The sequence below is a fragment of the Hermetia illucens genome, chromosome 1 (genome assembly GCF_905115235.1).
Source record: "Hermetia illucens chromosome 1, iHerIll2.2.curated.20191125, whole genome shotgun sequence".
Taxonomy (NCBI): Eukaryota; Metazoa; Arthropoda; class Insecta; order Diptera; family Stratiomyidae; genus Hermetia; species Hermetia illucens.
Window position 1 is genome coordinate 32,949,869 of NC_051849.1, and position 24,354 is coordinate 32,974,222.

The window sequence follows — 24,354 nt, forward strand, 5'->3', positions numbered from 1 at the left end:
CCCGTGATCGTCTTGGTCGTCCTAAGTCTACCGATGAAAACCAGTTCAAGGATTTAGTGCTCAAAAATCGTTACTTGTTAATTAGAGTCCTTGTTGACATCACCAACGTATCATTTAGTTCAATTCGATCGATTTTGGAATACCAACTAGGCCTCAGATGCGTTTCATTTCCTTTGGTACCGAAAAAAGATAATGTACCTTCGCCCACAGCATTGGTTTCCGTGACTTTTCATCTAAATTTCAATACATATCGTACCGCAGCCGCCCTATTCGCCTAATTTAGCTCCGTCTGAATTCTGGCTGTTCCTGAAACTGAAATTTCCATTTCGTGGACATGTTTGGTGGAGTCGAACTTAATACCCAACAAGAAAATTAAAAAGCGTTGCAGGTGTAGACTATCCCGGTTCCCATGATACCAGATAATCTCTCTCTTCGTGGCCGAGCTTCTGTGCAGACTCGGGTCTGACCACCCAAGGTCTTGGAATATTCTCCTACTGCATCACGTCAGCAAGTCAATGTGAATACAGCGTTTCCCGGTGTCAGCACGTGAAGGTCCTTCTTGGCCACTTGGTGCTGACTCAGTCGACACGGTTGCTGCCCCTTCTACTTCCTCGCCAACCCAGTTGATGTGATCATCATGGTGAATTTTTAACCCTACCCCATGAGTGAAAGTGAACGGGGATGTAGAAGATAGAGAAGCCCTGCCCTTTCCAATCCCCTTAAGGAATCGCAGCATCACAGCATTTCGAATTAAAGCTATTTTCATATCGTAAAGGTATGGTTTAATTTTGAATCCTTTTCCTGCCGAGATTATGAAGAGCTATTTTTGTCTCGTTAGTAGTTATATTGGCAGAGCAGTCATCATGATATTCAAGGTTACAGAGATGGGCCTCCTCAACACCCTCCCGCGTTCGCGCAAGTGAGGAGAGTATGGAGGGGCAGCCAATAAGCTTATTACTAATACGAAAATAGCCCTCTTTCAGGACACCATTAACTTTACCACGAAATGACCCCACAATTCAACAACGGGAGACCTTCCTCCTATATAGCCTCTAAATCCCCTCCCTCTCCGAGGGTGAGGTCAGTAAATGAAGCTTTACCATAATGATATCAAACATTTACAGCGCTATAACATAACAGGAATGACTGGCTCGAAAGAGAGGATCTCCTGTTTCTTCCTTCATATCCTCCTTTCCGTCTGTGGGAATGGGAATCAACATTTTGAAACTGGAGTAGCCCCACTTTAATATGTCATAACTTTTTATGGCGGAATGGCCGTCGTAATTTTTTAACCGGGCTAAAGGCTTTCTCCAACGAGGTATGGTTGAAAATTCAAATTTAAAAAAGAAACCACCTTGAAATTCAGGCCTGATAAGAGAAATATGGAAAGAAGGGGATTTCCCGCGAGCGTGGCGTTTTCACCCTGGCCACAATTTTTTTAACATAGCTTTCACCTCGGGCTCGAATTTCTTTCCTATGTCCCAGTTGCCACAACTTCTTAGGAGGATTTTTATCAGGACTAAAGAGAGCGACCTCCCCCCTTCATTCGGGGATAAATTTCAGCCTTTACTGTTTTGTGTGTTAAAATAATAAATTCGATTGCTCTATTGACATATCCGTAGAAAAAACTTTTTTTAAGTGCTCATTTATTTATTATTATATAATTTTTCAAAGTTCAAATTCTGACATGGCGAGAAAAAAACAGAGTTTGACTGGAGCACCTGGTGACCACCCTGGATGAGTGCAAACCTTCACCATATTTGTACAAAAATTAATTCGCAGATCTAAACGTGGGAGCTATGGAGATGAAGCAGTAGAGAAAGTACAATTGTTGTGTGTAAACCGCAAACGAGTTATTAAACGCTTCTCGACGTGACTTGTAACATTATATATCATGAGCCAATTTCAGCTCCTAGCTTAAGAACGGCCGTATCTTCCAAATAAATATAATTGCAGTGAAATGCACTCACAATTTACGCCGATAAAGGAACAAAGCTCCAGATTAAGTTACTAATGAAAATAAATTCCACGCAAAATAATAATAAACGATAAAATGAAATTAGTGTGAAGCTGCGCGGCGGTTTGATATGATTAAAATCTTTGGAATCATAGAATTTTAAAAAATAATATGACCATGTCCTCCGTACAAGCATATGTACATAGAATATACAATTTTTTTTTCTACAAACATAGCCATGTAAGGTATGAAATGAACAGCTGCAATTAGCACTTTATGAAACAAGCTTTATATTATCGGTTGCAAAATAGGGGAGTGAGGGATTAAAAAGTTCAAACTTAGGCAACACAAGCCTCATTGTCAAAAACTGCCCATTCGAAAAATCGGAAAAAAAACTATGATGGTGCATCTATGCCGAATCTAAGCCCCAAAATACATATTTCCCCCAACACTCATATGTTTTTCTAATTTACTGGGAAACTTCCCTTAAATTCATCCCAGGACTACAAAATTTCGCAAAAGAATAAACCATAATAGAAGCCACCTTATTGAAAGCAAAATCTTACCATTATTAATAAAATTATAATAAGACAAAATTGACCCTTTCGTATGATTTTATTCTACCCGAAGACATTAAAAATTGTCAACATCATATTAGAGTGGATAGTTTGGTAGTAGTCGGAATGCTCCTCGGAATTATTGCGACCGCACAGTCTCGACAAAATCTTACCTAGGTGTGAGTTGGCTCTTATGGCATTAATTCCTACTTCCTCTAATGCATCTTGGACTGTCTATACCAAAACACTAGTTTTTCCTAGATTATATGCTTTTTGACGTGAATCCTTTCACCCTGCATTACACATTTTGGGACCCCCTAAAGGAAGCTACCTCAGAATGTATTTTTAAACTTTTTTCAAAAAAAGATGAGAAATTTAGTGCAAGGTATTTAGCACTCTAAATTATCAAAGCAAAGGTAATCGCAAAGTAAAATAATTTATACGTTTATTATTGCAAACAAAATTATGGAATAAAATCCCCTCACAGAGTGGCGTGATGCTTAGCATGAAACGATAAAACCCTTTAATAACTGATAACAAACATTCGAAATAAATTAGCTGCGAAATCAATAAGATTAACATTCAGATGTTAATACGTCGAAAGCTACCCCTAATGTTATTTTCAAAGCGAAGCGTTAATGAACCAGTGGAATCCTATGGATTGCTTAACAATCTTGTTCAATGTTAGAATATAGAATATTCCGACAGGTTTGTTTTTTTTTTCTTCACAAATCAAATAAATCATGGTTGTATTTGTAGCAAATTTATCTTAATTTAGAGATAAATGGTAAAATTTAACTTTATTAATTGGCAACCCTCTAGAAAGCTATTGTTTACATTAGTAATACTCAAGTCGACTTTCGCAACGGAGGGGGAAAGTTGTCACGCGGAATGATGGATAAAATCATCAATAAGGATAATGTTATTTCAAAGCGAACATTTTCGAAACCACTCTCACGGGCTACCAATAAGAGTTCGAGGTGACAACTTTTCTATTTTGCCACGAATCCATTAAACGGGACGTCTGCCTCACACGACGGTAATGGAGACGAAGATGTTGCATTGCAGAATTCAAAAATAGCGACTTTAACCTCGACGGCACGGGTCGTGCCGCTTAACCTTCAGAATTCGATGAAGATTGTCACAGAGCACTTTTGAAAAAATTCAAAGAAGATTGTCACAAAGCATCTGTGAAGATGTGGTCGCCATATAGGTAGCGAATTAGCCAACAAAATGAACTATGATCACGTAACAGTGCTCAATCATCATCATTCGATGAGATTTGCCGAAAAATTGGGAACATGGATGCCATCAAATTGCCTCTCAACATCTTGTATGCGGGCTAGCAACCTGGGAATTTCGAAACTTCACTGCTACCGAAATGTCAACAACGCCTTGGGACTAACCTTACATGGAAGGACTATCGAAAACGAACTATGACTGGTTTCTGAAATGCACTCGCGTTCCTCAATATTGATATCAAGGCTCCCCATAATGCTCGCACTACCCTCCTTGGAGTTACTCTAGATAAAAAGTGAAGTTACCCTGAAACGTAGGAAGAACTGGGAAGTCTCAGAGGAATGCGTGGCGGGATACACGGAGGTCTTCTACACCGATGGCTCAAAAACAACCGGATTCTGGAGCCGAAATCTACCTTTCGAATAAAAATGAGGTCGACTTTTCCTTCGGGACAATATACAACGGTTTTTCAATTAAAGAGCAGGCGCATCGCAATCTGCAGCGATAGTCAGGCTGCACTGAGGGCGTTGAGTAGTCCTTTGATCACCTCGAAAATTAATTAGGAATGCAGAAACCGTTTGAATTCGAGATTCAATACGATGGAACTACCTTGGGTACCTAGTTACTGTGGTGTAAAGGGAAATGGAAACTGGAAAAGACTTAGGAAAAGAGCCTTAGATATCTCCCCAAGCCGGGACCGCAAACAGCAATTGGAATATAAGTGGCATCGGCTAAGGCTATCTTCATAAACCGGGAACAAAGTTCCCATCATGATAGCTGATAGAGACTAAATGCTGCTAAGCACAACAAACTGTTCCTGTCAGAACCTAACATACATACCGCAAAGTTTATCCCGTCGAAAAGCAGGAGGATTTGCAAAAGTATTGCAGGCATTCTGATAGACTATAATTCACTATCTTACCATATATTAAAATAGGAGTTGTACAAGATGTAATGAGGTAGAGGAATCCACGAAGCATTTTTTATGTGAATGCCCCGCCCATGGACAATTTATACTTCAGATCTTTGGTGCTAATGTTGCAACGGGTAGCATTACATCCACTTACGGAAATTCATGTTTTCTAAATTTAAACCAAATAGAAGATTCTATGGAAGATCATGGTTCATGACGGCTACGAAGATTGTCGCCATTTCAACAGCATTCAAGAGTTGAAAAACAACAGCAACGGCAACCAAAAATGCCTGAAATAAGATTGTCGAACGATCAATAGTCTTGTCTATAGTCTGATAACACGTATCAGCTAAGTTACTAAGAGCGGAAGGAGGCCAATTCAATATCAAAATGATTTTTAAATGTTTTTCAAAGTTCAAAAAAGATAAGTTCAACAGCTAAAAAAACGCACAATTTAAAATAATGAAAGAATGTTTCTACCAGTAATTATAAGAAATATTCGGAAGAAATATAATGGTTCTATCATCTATGAACGCACTGTATATGTGTATAGTCTGGCCGCCGAGGCTGAACTTTGCTACCAGCAGGAAGTTGCTATCATAGATCTATCTGGACAGTAAGGTTGCAAGGATTGACGCAGTCGAATCTAGAGATTTGAATTCCTGCGTGAGCTCCTTAAACTACGACATGAGAAACATTGGGTTGGTAGTCTCGACTAGCCTACGAACGACGCAGATGGTAGGTAGTGGGGGCCAAAGCCAATAGCGGCAATTAATTTGGAAAGCAAGGAGTCATTTTAAAGTATAGCTACCCCGGACGTCCTGCAAATGGTCTTCCCGGAGCTGTCACAGATAGTCTACTGGAGCAAGGAGAGGCAAGCCAAACTCACAATAGCAGCAACTACACTTTTGATAATCTACTTTTAGACATTAGTTACAACCACTTTTTGGCAGAATATCTTTAGAAGCCATCGTTCGCGACCAGGCCGGCCTGTCAGTTACGCCTAAACAGTGCGCAGTTGACCTTCGACGGTAGCCGTACAGGCCGTTTAGGCAGTGTGCGAGAATTTAATGCACATCTTCATCGCTGGTAAACATTTTTTATGAATACTCACACAGAAAAATATCTCAAATTAGGGTATCAACCCCTTTCATGGCTAGAGTTGAACAAATGGATTGGGATAAGCCTGACAGGCCTTCGACATTGCAAATGGCCGCCTTAATTCGTCTTAATCTTAACAGGTTATTTTTCAAAAACCGTTTGATTGTCAACTTCACATGAGTATTCATCTTTGTTGATTTTAACCCCATCATACCTTCATATTGCGCCTTTCTTTACATCTACAGACCACACTATTGACAAAAAAATCGTCGCTTCGGATGTCTGACTTTGTGGTCATCCATCTCTTTCCTTTGGATGTTTGTTTTTGTTTTATTTAGAAATTTTAGGTACTTTTTGATCAGACATTACAGCCACTTTTTAGCAAGGTAGTTTTTGTAAAGCAGTTTGTCTGTCAAGTTCTCATGATTTCATCTTTGTTCACCTTTAACCCATCATATCTTTATAGTGCGTGTGTCCTCACATTTTCAAGCCGATCTGTTAAGAGAAGCTCTAGTAACGCGGAAGTAATTTCCTGCCCTTGTGGTCATCTATTTCTGTCCTTTTAGATGTTTGCTCTCAATCGTTTTCTGAACTGAAAGGTCGCCCTTCTTTCATTCGATAGCGGAGCTACTGCAAAAAGAATGGGACAAACATTTGCATCCCTTTTACTATTCCGATATAGTAAAATGAGCTGCGATATGAACGGTCGGAGAAATCAAACAAAATTTTTAATACGAGGGCGGTTCAATGAATGTCCATGTTTGACGACAGAGGGCGTCCACGAGGGAACTTGGTGTTATCATCGTGTGCCGCCATCTATCAAACGACGACAAAAAAAATTTCAGACTGATTGATAGGTTAGTTTGAATTTGGCAACCATCCGAGTAAGACCTGTTTCGTGATTTTCGCTAAGACGAAAAAAGGGCAGTATCCTCCGGTAATTCGCTTCTTGTTTTTTAGATGGGAAAAAATGCGAGGAGATAAAAGCAAAGTTGAATGCTGTTTATGGGGACATTTCGCAATCTATGACCACAGTTAGATATTGGTTCAACGAATTTGAACTTGGGCGAACATCTGTTTTGCTGAGGAGCGATCAGGACGAAATCATTCAAAAGTTGATGACATAATTCTCGCTGATCGACAAACGAAAATGCGCAAAATAGGAGATGCTGTAGATTTTATTTTACATGAAAAGTTGGCGATCAAAAAAAATGTCGGCGCCATGAGTGCCGCGATTGCTCACGGTGGACAATAAGCGGATGGGGCTGTTAACTTCGAAGCAATTTAAGCGGGGTCCGAAAGAGTTCTCACCGTTGATGAAACCTGGATTCATCATTATACACCAAAAACTAAACAACAATCAAAACAATGGATTTCTCCCGATGCATCTGTTCAAAAGAAGGCGAAGACGGTCCGAAAGGAAAGGTTATGCCGACGATTTTTTGAGATGCGAACGGCGTCATCCTCATGGATTTTTAGAAAAAGGAAGAACGATCTTTGGACAATACTACAGTGAATTATTGAATTGCTTCGACATTCGCATTAACGAAAAAGAAAGTGCTGTTTCGCCACGATAACGTACCAGCACATTTATCGGGAGTTGTCGCCTCCAAACTGCATGAATTACTACCGCAACCCCCCCTCTCGCTGGAAAAAAAACTATGATCAAACGGGGAACTTACCGCCGAGACAAGGCCGGAAAATCCTATTTTTGGAGGAGTTAAAAAAATGACAGGAACTTTGGGAGAAGTGTATCTTTCTAAAAGGAGATTATGTTGAAAAATCTGAAAAAATGGTGTCTTTATTTCTAACACGGATACTTATTGAACCGCCCTCGTAATTAACATAATAATTTTTTCAAAAAAATCGTAATTAATGAAGAATGGATGAATCCACATCTACTTGCTGACGGACCGGGCCACTTGGGAAGCGGCTTGCTTCCTCTCGTTTAGTCCAGGAACCCCTCTTTATTAGGTTAAACATTGAAGTTTAGCAAAAAGTGGACTGATGGTTTCGTCCAGGACAGAGGTCACTCATTAGACGATGCCACACCTTTGCGCTGGGAGCAGCGTGACCAAAGTGGCGACAGGTGGTAATCTTTTCATTTATATATAATCGCAAACACGACATGAATGAGGATTAACGGACCATAAGAGAAGTAATAAGTTGCTTCTGAAGTGGTCCTCAAGAGGATGCGGACTCGAGGCTCCCTGTGGCCTCAACCAAAAATTCAGTTCGGCATAGTTTAGTTTTGAACATACGACGAATTTCACTTCAATATAATTCCCACTCATATCGTATTTGCGATTCTATGTAAATGCAGCGATTACAACCTGTCGGTCACGCTGTTCTCAGGGCAGAGCGTCTGATGAGTAACCCCTAGACAAAATCGTCAGTCAACTTTTTCGTGGTTATTGGTTTGAATATTAACCTTCGCAATTTCGTTCTGTTTGCAAAGCGTGATGCAACCATCATTTTTTATGGTCAACATCTTTGTTCTCAAATGGACCAAAAATAACCGGCCATTGGTAGTCAAAATCACAAATTCACGATGCCGGTGATTAATTCGTCCCTTGACTTTGTGACATTGAATCACAATTCTAGTGAAGCAAGATACAAATAGAAATCAAATAAATACGCATCAAATACACAAAACGTCCTCAGCTCGTGAGCCCCATAGTAAACAGATGAGTCAAATTTAAAATAAGCAAGTTCGACATCATTTTTTTTAACTTAAATCTAGAAAAATGCTCTTCAGATGTGGAGAGGTATCTAATTGTTGGTCTAGCATTGAAAGGTAGCAAAAGAGAATGATTAAATGCATGCGTTCACGGAGGAGTGACATGAAATTAAACCCCCCTCCAATCGTAGTGCTAGAGGTTAGCAATAACACAATCAAGGGATCACCCGTTCCGACTTTAAGTTCACCCACTAGAATAACAAATGAATACAACGTGCCACCACAGCCTTAGCAAAATAAACCAGCTCAAGTTCTTATCGCGTCGAATCGTACGATCGTGATGTCAATCCATTTTCATTGGCAATTCTCGATGACAACGCAAATTTAATCAGCGTTTCGAGCGGCACAGGTCGGTAGATCGTCATTGCGCTACTAGCTCGCCTAGTTAGAAGTCGAGCAGTCTCTCACAAAAGGTGAAAAACCGTTTTCAGGGTCATTCAAATGCTGCAAAGGTGCATAAGCACAACAGGACAGGTTGCATTCCTGACCCCATTCTACTTCCCCTGGCAACACTACTTACGTCGCGACACAAAGCGACTTCACAATAAGCCAAGAACAAGGAAACAGCCGCTAGCCCAGAAGGACCCGCAGTTGGAGCGACCAACAAGTTTCCTGCTTGAAAACAATTGGCTAGTTTCGGTCATAATTTACTAACAAGCGGTCGGGGGAAACGAGTTTGTAAACATTAGCGATGCGGGAAAGCCAGTGACATGTGCGAGAGCAAGAACTCGGAAATATGGCGACGATGCCCAGCACGAAAGTGTCATGGAAAAGGTCAAGGCACAGAATAGGGCCAGACGAGCTCTACACGCTCCTACTTTAACAGAGAATCAACTTACGAGATCGACGGACAAGCCAACCATGTTGGCAAGCCACAGGAACGCCCGGCTGCCATCATAATTGCTGACCTCGCTGCCGACTTTTGGAAGCTCAAACATTTTCCTTTGCGATGTCCGAGCCGCTCGCAACACGCTCGTTTAATAACACAGATATTAACAATCAGAATCACAAACACGCAACACACCACTGGAAGTGCGAAAACTGAATGTTCTGATCCAAATCAAAACGTCTGAATCGCGGCACGTATCTCCCGTTATCGCTCGAGCCGCGTTTAATTCTCCGCTGTTCCCAACAGCAAGGGGCACCGTCGTCTACCGCGTGAGATCGCCTCTCCGCCCGGGTGCGGGCTAAATCCAAAAACTGCCCGTGACTCTTTGCCAAATCCTAAAACACACGGTGTCGAATCCACCACGGCGAAGGGTCCTTCGACTGCGAGCTCTGTATTCACTTTTTCCCCGTTATCCCTTATCCAAATTCGGTTTCCTCGTCCTTTAAAATATTTTTTGTGCACCCGACAAAACGTCAGCCGCCCACCCACGAACGGAACAACCAGTCGCAACAGCACTCGATTCGTGACTAGTTCCCAATGCCCAACAGCAATCAGGCCATGTGCGTTTACTTCGATCTTCCGTAGAATATCATTGTGAATTCTACCGCTCTGATTTGAGATTTGACATGTGGGCGCTCTCCGGGAATATTTTTACAAGAGCAACGTACAGGGTGCTTTGTGCAGCTTATTTTTATTTGTTGATATGGAATTCTATAAGTTATCAGGAACAAATGCTTGTCCAATTTTGGGAAATACTTCGAACTATAGAAAAGCTGTTTCAGTAAAGTAAGAAATCATTTGCATTTCATGCGCAACAGGAGAGGTTTGAGATTAATCTTAACAGCTACCCAGAAGACATACTTTCTTAAACGGATAATAATCTAATCTGGTGGTCAAAAGGTAGTATAACTCCCAGGGTGAAACGTGGATTGATACCCACGATGGAGCATAAAACCTGGGAAACGCCTGCGGAACCAACACCAACAGCTCTACTACCAAACCCAATCTCCACCTCGACGTGGGCTTCGCTAGGAGTTCTTTCTTGACGAAAAGCTGCAGACGGAAAAGGATGAAGGCAAGTCTCCCACGCCTAAAAGTGGGACAAATTCTACCAACTGGTCCTCCAGGTTGGGGGTTGGGTAGGGCTGACAATCCTACATGGAAAGCCGATGTTACGAAGCCACGGAAGGAGCCTCGGACAGGATAGATTTCAAAACGACGAACCCGGCAACGACAACGGATTAACGCTTTGCCCATTTTCTCATGGAACATGGGCTCCCTATACAGACCGAATGCTGCTCAGCAGCTTGCAGGGTATCGGCCCCTATATAAAGCTGATGTAACAGCATTGCAAGAGATACGATGGACAGGGACCGGTTTCCTGGAGAAGAGTCACTACATCATATATTATAGTGGCCATCCAGTAAACCATGTGCTCGGAGTAGGTTTCTTAGTCAGTCAAAAAATGAAACCTGCTGTTATCGGCTTTGAAAATATAAGCGAATAGCTATGCACTCTGCGTTTGCGAGACAAGTTTAGAAATATAAGCCTCATAAACGTTAACGCCCCTACAGAAGAGACTGCAGAATCGGAGAAGGACACCTCCTACAAGGCAGTTGACGGGTCCCTCGAAGCCTGCCCCAAGTATGATATCAAACTCATACTTGGAGACTTCAACAGTCATGTAGGAACGGAGCTCGTATTCAGGCCATAGGGATACCAATGATAACGGACTGCGGATTATTCAGTTAGCAGTATCATACGAAATGGTTGTTGGAAGCACCTAGTTTGCGCGGTCCATAAAAATACGTGGGCCTTTCCAGACAGGACCACTTTCGACCAAATTGGCCACGTGCTCATCGAACGCCACTACCTCTCAACCTTCATAAATGTCAGAGCATATAAGGGGCCAATATAGACTCGGATCACTATCTCGCTGGCATGGTGCTCCGAGCTCGAATAACAACACCACCCAGAATCCCCTCTGGTAATCAGGTGAGAGTGAATATTGAAGCCATTCACAACAAAGCCCTTCGCAACGCCTATAAGGGCGAAATGGATGCCGCAAAAACCGCAGTCAACAGAGATCCTGGAAATGAAGTATCAAGAAATGATCTTCAAAACCATCTGAAGAACGTTATCATTAATACGGCCACAAAGATACTTGGCCCCAGCCGCAAGAACAGTGGGAATGGCTGGTTTGACGATGAATGTAAGCTAGTAACGGAACGGAAGAATGCCGCATACCGAGTAATGTTGCATTCTCAAAGAACGCGGGCACGCGCAGAGACATATCACGAACTCCGTCGAGCGGAGAAGCGACTTCACAGACGGGAAAAGGAAAAGAAAAGTACAGGGAACAACCGCACCAGGCGTGCAAGTTTTACCAACAAGTCAGCAGGATGAAGCCTTATACACCTCGATGTTCATCCTGCCGAGACAAAGAGGGAAATCTAATCTCCGACAGAATGGGCATATTAGAGCGATGGATACTTTGATGAGCTACTGAACAACTAGAACATCGGCGAGTTGGAGGTCCCGCCAACTGAAGACGATGGACAAATACTGCCACCACCAAGTATAGAAGAAACAGTCCATGCAATTCATCGGCTTAAAAAGTCGCAAGGAGCCGATGAAATTAAGCCGAACTGGTTAAATATGGAGGCGACCAATTACACCAAGTGGTTCATCAACTTATGCTCAAGATGTGGGACAGCAAATCAATGCCTGACGACTGGCAACGACGCATTATCTGTCCCATATATAGAAAGGGGGTTATCACGCAGCGCAGCAATTATAGAGGGTATCACATTGCTGAGTACCATCTATAATATTATAGCAAAGCCAGAGTAAAACTGCACACGGCCATGAGAGAATTCGGTATCTCGACGAAATTGATAAGACTGACTAGGCTGATCATGACCAATGTGCGAGGCCAGATAAAAGCAGCAGGATCACTCTCAAGACCATTCGACATCAACAACGGTCTACGACAAGGGAATGCCTTATCATGCGTCCTCTTTAACCTGGCCCTGGAGAAAATGATCCGTGATACTGAGGTAAATGCGAGGGTTACGATCCTTTTTAAGTCCACCCAACTACTGGCCGGGGCAGTTGAATAAATATTAGAAACTAGAATAATAAATTAATTAATATTGGGGTGAACCAAAAGTTCCATCTGATTTTTTATTAAAAATTTAAACAAAATTTTACAACAAACGAAAAAGAATTAAATTAAGGAAAAAAGAGGCCATTTGAATCCACGGCTCGAATCCATCTATCAGGAAGTTGTTCAATCCTATTCCCCGTTCTTTTTAGAGGCGAAAAACTCCCGGCATTCGTTTTCGACGTCATCCAGATTGTTCCGCAAGTTCCGAACTATAGGCTGGATGCGGAAAAAGTTTAATGGCGCCGAGATTTTTTATTGGGTTTGTGTGGTGCTATGTAGTTTTGCGTTGTTTTGCCGCAGGATTGATCAAAGCCGGGTATTTTCTGCCGAGCGCATCATACATTTAATACAAGTTGGGCACAGTAGAGGTCTGTGCCGATGGTTCGACTATTTGAAACCAGCTCGAAGTGAATTACACCTTTGAAATTACATCAAACACACAGAAGTGTCTTCCTTGAAAATTGATCGCATTCTGCTACCGGGTCCGCTATTTGCCCGGTGTCTAACGATTGATTTTGTTTGTGTCGATTATTGAAATAGTCCCACTTTTCGTCACAAGTAACGATTCCGCGGATAAAACGATCGTCAGGTGGATTTTGTACAAATTTTCGCCAGATGTCCACACATCGTTGAGCTTGGATTTCACTCAATTCATGAGGAACTTCTCGGCAACCCCTATTGACTTTTCCTAGAGCGCGAGGATGTCACACGATTGAAGTTTGTGGAATGTCGAGTGTATCGGACAATTTATGAGCGCTGGTTGAGAGATTTGTTGCAATATCTTGACGGATTGCTTCAAAATTCTCAATCGAAGGTCTTTTTGAAACAGTTTCGCTGGTTGAGAGATTTGTTGCAATATCTTCACGGATTGCTTCAAAATTCTCAATCGAAGGTCGCCGTCGCTGAACTTTTTGTAACAGTTTCGCGCAATATGACTCGAAACCACATTCTGACCATCAACTTTGCATATCTTTTTGTTGCTTCCGCTGCTCTGTAATAAAACAATAAGCAAAAAGACATAAGAAGTCGAAAAAAGCTTTTGGTTATGGTAATTTTTAAGTACCTATACAATAAAGTGAATGAAATTGGGAAAAGCAACAGAACCTGACAACATCGCGTCTGAACTCTAAGAAGCGAAGAGCTGGGACCAACACTGTGGCTCAGTGAGGTTTTCAATCGGGTTATGCAAGAACGTAGAACACCATTTGACGAACAAGAAAATATCCATATCCAATATGGAAAAAGAAAGGTAGTCCAGCAGAGTGTTCAAATTACCTTCCGATAAGGTTGCTATTGGACAGCATGAGGATTTTTGAACCCATCCTTGACAACCGTATTCGCGACATCGTTCAAATAACTATAAAACAAGCCGCGTTTTTTAAGAATTGCGACACTACCAACGCAATAAAGGCTGTGCGGTCACGCAATACCGTGAAAAGTATTGCCCTCTTCAGGACGCGTTTGACCGCTCGCCACACAAATTGATCTGTGACAAGACCTAATACCAAAAAAACTCGTGCACTGAGTTAAATTCCTCTATCACGATTCGAGAAGTAAAGTTCGAAGTGTGATAGAGATATCCAAATCGCTTCGTGTCTCTTCGGCGTTCATCATGGAAGCGCCCTCTCACCAATCCTCTCTGTTCTTGTTATGAACATAACCACACGAAATATCCAACGCCCCTATCCTACACACTGCTTTATACAGATGTTTTCCTAGTGATCCTAGCAATGCTGATCTAGAGCAACGTTCAAAAATGAAATGATCGCCCCATCCGACAAGGTCTCAAACTGAATCTAAATAAAACAGATTTTCCAATGACCGATCCCAATGATGAAGTTCCACAACTAGTGTTGTTTGTCATCGACGTATCAACGAACGTTTCAAATCTAAAATTTATCACATTGTCGTCCGCCCTGTCGTCCTCTATAGTTCAGAGTGTTGGCCGACCATAAAAGATATAAGCGGCGTCTCTCGGTAATGTTGAAGATGTTGCGCTAGGCCAGTGGCCTAACACGCCATGATCACATCTGAAATGAGGACACCTGCGATCGAAATGGGGTTGCACTAGTCGTGCAAAAATTGCGAAAGGCGTCTTTAGTATTATGATCATGGTTGATCTGAGCCTTGAAGTCGATGGGAAACGACCAAAAGGCCGAGTACATCCAGATCAGACCTTTGACAGAGCAAAGTGGTCAAACTGATAATTTTTTTTTCTTTTTATCGCTCCAGACTCTTTTATTATGCAACAAAGCGTTCCCATACCGGCGTCCACATCAACTTTAGCGACGATTGGTCGAGTGAACTATAAGTGAAGAACAACTCGGCGCTTCCCAATAATAAAGCACGCCTATCTATCTTTGAACCAACGTGGTCTACTTGATTTTGCCGTAGTTTCCGAGGTCTGCTAACATAGGCTTTACCACTTTGATGCATCTTTTAACGCTCTTTGCGATGTTTGAAGTAGACAGACTGTATATACGAGGTTAGACAATTAAGTAATTAGACTGATTTTATTGCCGCGCTTGTGGTAAACCTGCAACTTTCAAATTCCCTTCCCCGGCATCTTTCTCCTCCCCATTGATACATTCACCATTGCTCTAGCTTGTTTAGTTCGCCTGCTGTGTCGTGTTGAGTAGACGTGTGTTGGTGGTGCTCGTTGAGAAAATGGAGAAATGAAATCTAGAGCAACGCGTCGCGATAAAATTTTGTGTCAGATTGGGCGAAACAGCTTCGGAAACGTACGCTAAAATTGTAAAAGTGCATGATGATAGTGCTTTTAGTCGTGCTCAGGTGGTTGGATGGCATAAATAGTTTAAGGAGGGGCGTGAAAGCGTGGAAGACGAGGCGCGAAGTGGGAGACCAGTCGAGGTGCGGAGTGACGCGAAAGTGCGCCATAATCCGTGAAGATCGGCGTTTAGCAGTTTGAATGTTGGCCTCGAAATTGGGTATGAATCGTGAAACAGTCAGACAAATTTTAACAGACGATTTCGGGATGAAAAGTTGTGCAGGAAGGTGGTTCCAAAGAATCTTTCTGAGGAGCAAAAGCAGCATCGAATGACCGTCGCAGAAGACTATTTGGAACAAGTGGAAAACGTTCCCACGCTGCTTGATCGAGTTATTACGGATCCCGGAAACCAAACGACAAAGCTCACAATGGTTTTCTCCGTATGCTCCCCGCCCAAAAAAAGCTCGCATGAGCAAGTCGAAGGTGAAAACGGTAGCCGCGGAATCGTCCACAAAGACTGTTCCACCGGGGCAAATCGTCAATCAAGTCTACTATCGCCAAGTACTCGAAAGATTGCGAAAACGAGTCAACAGGGTGCGCCCAGACATCATTCGTAACTGTATCCTTCATCACGACAACGCGCCATGCCACACCGCCCTCAGCGTGTCCTAGTATTTAGCCTCTAAAGGGATCCCCCTGTTGCGACAGCCGCCTTATTCGCCCGATGTCACCCTGTGACTTCTTTTGTTCCCTAGGGCAAAATTGGTGGTCAAAGGAACCCATTCCGAGTCAATTACGGACATCCAAGCTGCCGAGACGAAGGCACTCGCGGACATACCAGTCGAACCGTTCCAGAAATGTTACGAAGAGTGGAAAACGCGCTAGAATCGCTGCCCAAGGGGACTACTTTAAAGAAGATGGCAGAGTTGTAGGATAATTTTTAAATATACGGTTTTTATGGAATCAGTCTCATTACTTAATTGCCTAATCTCGTATAATATGGAATGGTCAATAAACCGTTGGTCTACGGCATCATTCTTGCATAACATTATATTCTAATCAACACAAATATCCTTTATAAATAACAAACATTACCATTTATTTAATTTCTCCTTACAATCTAGCTTGTAGAAGTCTGACCTAGAGTTTTAATCATCCTTTTCCAGTGACGCTACTTCGTTCCGTATTTGCGTAACGACTTCAGCCAATGTTTGTGGATGTACTCCGGCTTCAATCAACTGTATACAAATATCTAATGTTTCCGCACTCAAGCCGGTATTGAGCAATTGTGAGATGTTATGTATATTGGAACGAATCATTTGTGAACGTTGTAAACTCAAATAGGAGCTGCCTGTTTCGCTGTTCGTGTCACCATGATCCCGATTCTTATCTGCCATATCGTTTCTCATTTGGACTTGGATAATTTTCAAATTTAACAGAAGATCGGAAAGTATTGCAAGAAATGCAAGATACTGGTCGTTAATACGGTTAGAGTAAACGGTTACAATATATTTACCAAACAAATAATCAAGTTTTTCCACAAAGGAATTTGTCAGTTGTCAAACATATGTTGAGGAATTTTTCTTCCTTCAGCGTTACCAGCTTTACATTCCGGAAAATGCGGAGGGAACAAATTGTAATTACCAATCGGCTTTGGATTCGATTGCAAAGAAGAAGAAGACGCGAGATGTCGAATACCTGGTTTATTTGACTTTTGGTGTGTTTATTTAGTGTTTGATTTGGAAGGAGAGTTATTGGAGTGGATTGAAAGATGTTGGCGTGTACGCGTTTAGCTACACGGTGTGTATGCTTGCATAACTGCCAAGGTCTAGTAAGTGTTATACATTTAGACCACTGAGGTCTCAAAGGAATTTCGATTAACCTTACTATTATGTAAACATTGCATTATAGATGCAGCGGGGAGTGCAGGCTACATGTGCTTCGCTGTATGGGAATCAACTTCATTTCCTGGAGTCGCGACAAGCAAACCGGCCAGGACAGAGTTCACTCTCCTTTTCGACAGGAGTAATTCAATCAGACGATATCGGCATATTCAAAAAGGCTCTAAAACGATTTGGATTCGCGGGCAGTGAAAAGGCTGTAAGTTGATTTGGATGAATGAATATCGCAAGTAATAATAATAGGGAAGTTGTCAATTAATATGATTTCAAGAAATCAACGGGCGGGGCAAAAACTTATCCAAGACCCTACTATCTTGCCCACAAAGTTCAATCGGCTACCAAAGCTATCAAAAAGTAGAGGAAAACAAGACTGGGAAAATCGATCTCCCCAAATCCCAAGCAGTGCTATTTAGATGTCGCGTGTTAGAAAGGAGTGTCCAATGTTGGTAAACAGAATGTCTTTCTTTGATGGAAGAAATGCGAACCTAGGTGAATATAAATTCGAAATTTTTAAATCTAGTCCCGGAGGAGGTGGGGAGGTTATGGAGGAGGAGAGGGAAGATCCCGTCTCTTCAAACCTGATGCAAATTTGTTACGGTCACCTCCTCTTTCCCCTGCATACTCTTTTCATCCCCTCCTTTTCCGAAGCTAACTCTGACAAATCAAACTTTGCCATGATGATATCAAATATAATCACTTGAAGCGCCAACCTCCCTCTTGCATACCCTCTCTATACTCCTCCTCTCCTTAATGGGGTGCGGTAGAAAATTCTAATTTTACCATGATGGTATAAAAGGAACCGAAGCCTTTTAAGAGGGGTGACTGCCACGAGTTTTAATCGGGTTTGAGGAAGAGGGACCTCTCCCTCTATAAACTCCTAATTCTAACCTAGCCCGGCGATGAGGTTGAAAATTTAACCTTTACCAAAAAACCTACCGATTAAGGGTATCAAGTGTGCACTGCATCACATACACGTCGCTAACACCAGACTCAATTCCGGGAATTTTTCTCACGCACGTACCGAAGAAGGTCTAACATGGGCAAATTATTTTTCCCACTATACGAATTCAACCAATGCGGTGGGAGTCTTCTAATTACAACCACGCTAGCCACCAAAATTGACCATAGTCAGACACTAAACCCGGCTTAAGTTCTTCGGCCTCTGTCGCGATCACAAGCGGTGTCGGCTCGTCGTGATTGGTTTCTCCATTTGGCACTATCAAATGCCTGATCCGGATGCAATCTCGAGACTCTTAAATCCCCATCTAGCGTATCAAGCCATCGTTGTTTAGGTCTGCTTTTTAGTTGTTTACCATCGACTTCGATGTTCAGATCAATCTTGGCAAATGAATTCTCGTTAGCACGAATTGCGTGACCATGCCATCGAAGACGCCTCTCTCGCAATTTCTCCACGATCGGTGCAACTCTATAACGATCGCGGATATCCTCATTTCGGATGTGATCAAAACGTGTCACGCCACTCGTCCAACGCAACATCTTCATCTCCATTACCACAAGACGTCGTTCATTGTCTTCCATAGTCTGCCAACACTCAGAACTATAGAGGACGACAGGAGGGACGACATTGCGGTAAATTTTACACACCAATTGTGGAACGCCCATTCATTCCGGTTGCCTTAATGCGTGAAGTAATTTCATAACGCAGTTCTCCATTGGCTGATAGTGTTGACCCGAGGTATTTGAATCGCTCAGTTTTGAGCAGATCACCGCCGCTGACAGTGATTATGCCTGTTTCATGGGGATCGGTCGTCAAAAATTCAGTTTTGTTTATATTCAATCTGAGACCGTGTTGCATGAGGCGATCATTCAATTCATGCTGTCCAAAAGTGGACAAGTTGCTCGAGATCATTTTTGCTATCAGATGCTAGGAAAACATCATCTGCATAAAGCAGTGTGTAGAGCGCTGGACGTTGGATATCCCGTGTGACGGTGTGAGAGTGAGAGGGCGCTTCCTTGATGAACACGAAGCGGTTTTGATCCACCCGCCTTACTTCGCACTTTACTTTTCGGATTGTGATAGAGCAATTGAACCCAGCGCACAAGTTCTTCTGGCACTAAGTGTTATCGTGAAGCATACCAGATGAGTTTGTGTGGCACACGGTCAAACGCTGCCTCTAGATCCAGAAATGTTCATGGTATGGGAAAGTAATCGAATCGGAGGGTAATTTGAACATTCTGCTGGACTACCTTTCTTTTTCCATATTGGAACTGTGGTACTTTCTTGCCAGTCAGATGGTGTTCTTCCTTCCTGAATAACCCGATTAAAGAATTCACTGAGCCACAGTGTTGGGTTCCAGCTCTTCGCTTTCCAGAGCTCAGATGCGATGTCGTCAACTCCTGTGACTTTCTCCGATTTCATTGGTTTTATTGCCTCCTCGACTTTAGTTGTGGAACTGCTCCAAATGTCGGCAATGATTGTGGAAATGGAGGATGAGTAAATTCTTCAATTGAAATCTGCTCGTATTCTCGTCAGCTATTCGTTGCGGCTCGTCGGTTGGTAAGTACCGTTCTTGTCATTAACGCAACAGAAATGTTCGATATCCTGTGTGCGTTCGTTACGGCTTTTGGCAAGTCAATACAGATCTCTCCCGCCATCCCGAGTGTCCAGTTTATCGTAAAAATTTTTGTAATGGTCCGCTTGGGTGACAGCGACTGCTTTCTTTACTTCTCGGTTGGCATTCTTATAAATGTACCAATTGGGCAGTGTTTTATCGTCGAGAAATTTGTAGTAGAGGCGTTTCTTTTCACAAACCTTCATTTCAACATCGTCATTCGAAAGCCAAGTAGTTCGGTTGATGTATCGGTTACCCGGTTTGGTGACTCCGAGGGTTGCAGAAGCCGCTCTATGGATCGTGTTTTTCATTTGATTCCACGATGCTTCCACATTCGTAATGGTTGGTAATCGCGTAAGTGAGATCATTTTTTCTTTCTTCTCACGAAATCGCCACCATTTAATGCGCGGCGGGCCAGTGCGTTCCTCATGCCCTTTTATCGGTGGCTTAATTCGCAGGATGGCAATCAACGGCCGATGTTGAGGTGCGATGGTCTTATAGGGAACGGCTTTGCAATTAGTAACAGTTGTAAAATGTTGGCGTCTTATGAGAATATAGTCGCTTTGCATTTTACTGTTCCCACTATAAAATGTAGGAAGATGAGACAATCGTTTGATGAACCATGTATTCATAAGTGCAAGGTCATGGGTGTCCGCAAAATCGATTATACGCTCGCCACCTTCATTGCGCGCTCCGGACCCCTTTCCCCCATGGCACCTATTACCGTCTGCCTTTTCACCCACATGACCATTAAGGTCGCCGGCAATGATTATGTAATCATCAGCAGGCACGTGACAAGTCTTTTCATCGAGAAGTTGCCAGAAGGCATCTTTCTCGGCATCAGGTCGACCTGTCTGTGGTGCATACGCGGTGAAGAAGTGAATAGTGCGATCAGCTGATATAATGGTGAACTTCATCAGCCGATTATCAGATCGCTCGACTTCTTTAATGGCATCACGGAAACTCTCTGAGATGGCAATGCCAACACCATATTAAGTGTGTGGGCTACCAAAATAGAGAAGTTTATAGTCATTCTTACCGCGTTCGCGTTCAATGTGTAGCTTTTGGCACCAGCCCATCGGGTTTCCTGCAGAGTGCAGATATCAATGCGCCTTTTCCTAAGGCTCTTGCGAGTTCCTCGGTCAGTTAGGATACCAACATTTACCGTGCAGACATGTATTTGTTTTGTTCGGACTAACTTACTTACGTTCTTACGCCGTCCATGCGTCAAGAACCCTTGCCCATTTCTCGACAGGACCGGGGCCCATCCTGCCGCATCGACTGAGGTGAACGCCCTAGCATTTCTCCGAGGCTTGTGACTCAATCCGATCATCATGTTTCTAACGACATTGTATGCATTTTCTTGGTCGGCCTGTCGCGGGACCTGTCACCAAGACAGATCAGATAGGATTTAGCACATTGGGATAACTCAAACTATACTCTATTTATGTCTTTCTCGAATCTCAGCATTTTATTTTTGTTTTACTGAGTATAGTACAAAGAACTTGCCTCAAACCCTCCTACTTTACCTGAACCAGCTTACTATGTTAATAGCCTGGTGGAGTTCTGGAAACAACCAATTGGAGAGGAGCAAAAGTAAAAAAACTCATCTTTCTCTTGATCAGCTACCAAATCAATGCAATACCACACCACACCAAACCCAAACGTGTAACACATGCTCACAAACGGATACGCATACGCTTCGAAAGAGCTGGAAGCTTGATTGTTGAAATAACGCCTTATACAGCCTTGGTCATAATTATTAGGCACCCTATATTTTATGTCTTAAACTCTTTTAGTGATTTAATCAATTAGGTCGTAAAATTCATACAATATTATTAATATTTTGTTGGTGCACTTTTGGCCTGTATTATAGCAGCTATCATTTGCGTTTTACTCCTATATTAGCTCCTCAAATTGCTGAGCGCATGTGGCGTTCCATTCTTGGAACGTTTTTGAGCATTATTTTGGATGTAATGCTATGGTTCCTTACTTTGTGCTTTAGGGTGCCCTAAAGATCTTCGATGCGGTTCACATCTGGGGACTCGCATTGTGGTGGCTGATTTGGTAATAGTGTTAGAATTTAATACCATTCAAGTCGGTGTTACCGAAAATGTGCGTTAATGGAGGCATCAAGCCAATTTCTAACATATTTATATACGCTATTTATCTAATCTTCAAAAAAGACCATTTCCCCGATGCCACTTACACCCATACATTTCAACAGGATAAAACTGTTTCCTCCGTGCATAACCGTGGCCGTCCCACAATTCAGACAATATTCTTCACCAACATGACATCCCATGGACGTCACACTTGATTTTTTTATCCCTGCGAAAAAGAGTTTGGTCATCATTTTCATTTCGCATCAATGTTGACGTCGTCAAACCCATTCCAAGCGATTCTTTTTTGTTCTGCTTTAAAAGTTACGGTTTCTTTCTAGCTTCATAACCGTTAAGATCCATTTTGGCAAGTCTCTTTCTTGCGGTATGAACACAAATAACCTTTTTATTTTTTTTGGCAGATCCAAGGCAATTTTTTTAACATGATTAACAGGCCCGCGAATAAGTTCCTTGTTCTGGCCTGTCGCGTCTTCTCCCCGATTTTGATCTATTAGCGTGGGAGCCTATCTCTTTAAATGTTTTAATAGCAGACTGAACTGCTCACCGCGAGCAGTTCACATAATCTTAATATTTCAACGTGAGACTTTATTTTTCTCTAAAAAAAATGTATTTTTTTCGTTTTGCTATTGAAAGCTCACTCATTTCGGAAACACAAAAATCGGACTTAACCAAGAAAACAACAAAGCGCCACGTACTTGGACTAACAATAGCAAACACGAACTGACAACACATCATCAAGAAAAAACTGAAAACACTTCTCAGATGTTTTATCATAAAAAGTTTCATGTTGTCTTTTTAAGGTTTTCTGTGAGAAAAACCTTGTTAGAATCGAGTCAATGTCTATCTGTCCGTCTGTCTGTCACACTCGATTTATTCGGAAACGATTGAACCAATTGTCACGAAATTTGATGAGAAGAAGTAATCTGCCAATCCCTTTATATATAGCGACGCCATTTTATGTTGGGTTGGGAGAAAAAAAAACAGGATCAATTTGGTATCTCACACTGTTCTTCTTTTATTTCAACTTCTTTTTCTATCGTTCTTATGTGATCGCCCAGGGCTTTAAGTATTAATTAATATTACCAACAAATAAAGTCACAGTTATCAAGCCATTCAAGCGCCTAGTCTAGTCTCCTCATAAATGTATCTTAAGTTCGTGCAAATCTGCTATATGCCATTACGAAATTCTTTCAGGGAATATGGAGAAGAGAAAAAACCCTCTTTGAAAACAATTGTAAAATATATAAATGCAAAGCGTCAAGCTCTATATATATAATATCATAAAATATATAAACACAAACACCTAAGTTCAATAAAAAAGTCAACTCAATAGTAACACATATTTGCAATCATTCATTTTTTTTCAGCGTCTCAAAATGGTAAGCTTCCTGCTATATGAAGATGTGGCTGATAAAATCATCTACCCGGAATTTTTTGACGAATTCAATCTACCAAATACGTTCAATTCATGGTTTCTAGTCACAGAGTTGCACGTTTGGATGCTGCTATTGCGAGCGATGGCCGAAGGAAGCGAATCAGGTGAAGACGGTAGATTTATCCGCAATAGCATTGTCGAAGCCATGTGGGCGGATGTGAACACCCGAGCCAAGAAACTAGGAGTTAGTATTATGAAAAACAAAAAGTAAATGCTAAGTTGTTAATTATTATGTATTTTCTATAGGCCAACAATCCATCCGGCACGCGAGCACAAATCGAAATACTCTCGGAACAATTTCAAGCTGCGCTCATAGCTTATGATGAAGGTGTCATGTCTGATGACAAAGTCCTCGCGGGAGCTCTGTGGCGGCGATTTTTTGAAAAGAACTGTGAAAACTATGTTCTGTTGGAACGTTTAGTTAGTTACGTACGACAACAAGTAAAAATGCTAGATTCATTGAATAGGGAAGATTTTATAGGGAAACCGAAGATTCGGTGGATTCCGTTGAAAGATGTTAAATGTTAGGAATTAAAGAGGGCAAAGTTTTTTGGTTATAAGTAGACAATTTTAGGAATCAAGGTGGGGCGCATTAAACGGGATATCATTTTTGATATGCCTTTCAAATCAAACTGAAATTGCTACCAAAACGAGCATATTAAATAAGAAAATACATACAAGTTAAGAAATATTGTTTTTTTATTTGTTGTGGATATTATGTATTTGCCTTCGAATGAAGGTTCCACGCGAAAGTTATGCTTTCCAAGCTTTATGTTAAAATCGATTCATGCACTGTTTGTCCGTCCGTTCAGTAGTCCTTTTCTTTCGGAAGTAATTATTCAATAATGGTGAATCTATCGACACGGAATTTAGCGACTATCTGGGAATTGGAAAAAATCAGTGTGTGCTCCCCATAAATCTAAAATCTCTTTCTTAGAGTGGGCCATATGCTCGAATGGCACGATAAGAGCCCAAACCAACTAATTAAACATTGAATTACGATTACTTTTTCCTTTCTTCCTCAAATTA

General features: G+C 41.9%; 3 protein-coding genes across 3 annotated transcripts in view; 1 reads left to right on the forward strand and 2 right to left on the reverse strand.

Moving 5' to 3' along the window:
- LOC119648642 (lysophospholipid acyltransferase 1) overlaps nucleotides 1–9,931 on the reverse strand; it is a 65,963-nt gene extending 56,032 nt beyond the window's left edge. The window contains exon 1 of the mRNA XM_038050417.1: nucleotides 9,347–9,931. Within this exon, the coding sequence (XP_037906345.1) occupies nucleotides 9,347–9,445 (99 nt within the window). The 5' untranslated portion in view covers nucleotides 9,446–9,931. The remainder of the gene's footprint in view (nucleotides 1–9,346) is intronic.
- Nucleotides 9,932–16,328: 6,397 nt separating this feature from the next.
- On the reverse strand, nucleotides 16,329–16,948 carry LOC119646510 (mitotic-spindle organizing protein 1). Its single transcript, XM_038046966.1, has 2 exons — nucleotides 16,811–16,948; nucleotides 16,329–16,738 (listed from the first exon to the last, which is right to left on the reverse strand). The coding sequence occupies exon 2, from the start codon at nucleotides 16,700–16,702 to the stop codon at nucleotides 16,442–16,444; it is 261 nt and encodes an 86-aa protein (XP_037902894.1). The 5' UTR covers nucleotides 16,703–16,738; nucleotides 16,811–16,948; the 3' UTR covers nucleotides 16,329–16,441.
- LOC119646509 (ubiquinol-cytochrome-c reductase complex assembly factor 1) lies at nucleotides 16,947–24,016 on the forward strand. The gene is made up of 4 exons (XM_038046965.1): nucleotides 16,947–17,124; nucleotides 17,205–17,393; nucleotides 23,258–23,509; nucleotides 23,572–24,016. Exons 1-4 carry the CDS (start codon nucleotides 17,065–17,067, stop codon nucleotides 23,851–23,853), a joined length of 783 nt encoding a protein of 260 aa, XP_037902893.1. The 5' UTR covers nucleotides 16,947–17,064; the 3' UTR covers nucleotides 23,854–24,016.
- The last annotated feature ends 338 nt before the right edge of the window (nucleotides 24,017–24,354 follow it).

Bases quoted from the DNA above. Each gene is read 5' to 3' on its own strand.
- LOC119646510 (XM_038046966.1), bottom strand. From the start codon at position 16,702: ATGAGAAACGATATGGCAGATAAGAATCGGGATCATGGTGACACGAAC.
- LOC119646509 (XM_038046965.1), top strand. From the start codon at position 17,065: ATGTTGGCGTGTACGCGTTTAGCTACACGGTGTGTATGCTTGCATAAC. The intron at 17,394-23,257 runs GTAAGTTGATTT...ATTTTTTTTCAG, and splicing joins TCGCGGGCAGTGAAAAGGCT to CGTCTCAAAATGGTAAGCTT. The intron at 23,510-23,571 runs GTTAGTATTATG...TATTTTCTATAG, and splicing joins CCCGAGCCAAGAAACTAGGA to GCCAACAATCCATCCGGCAC.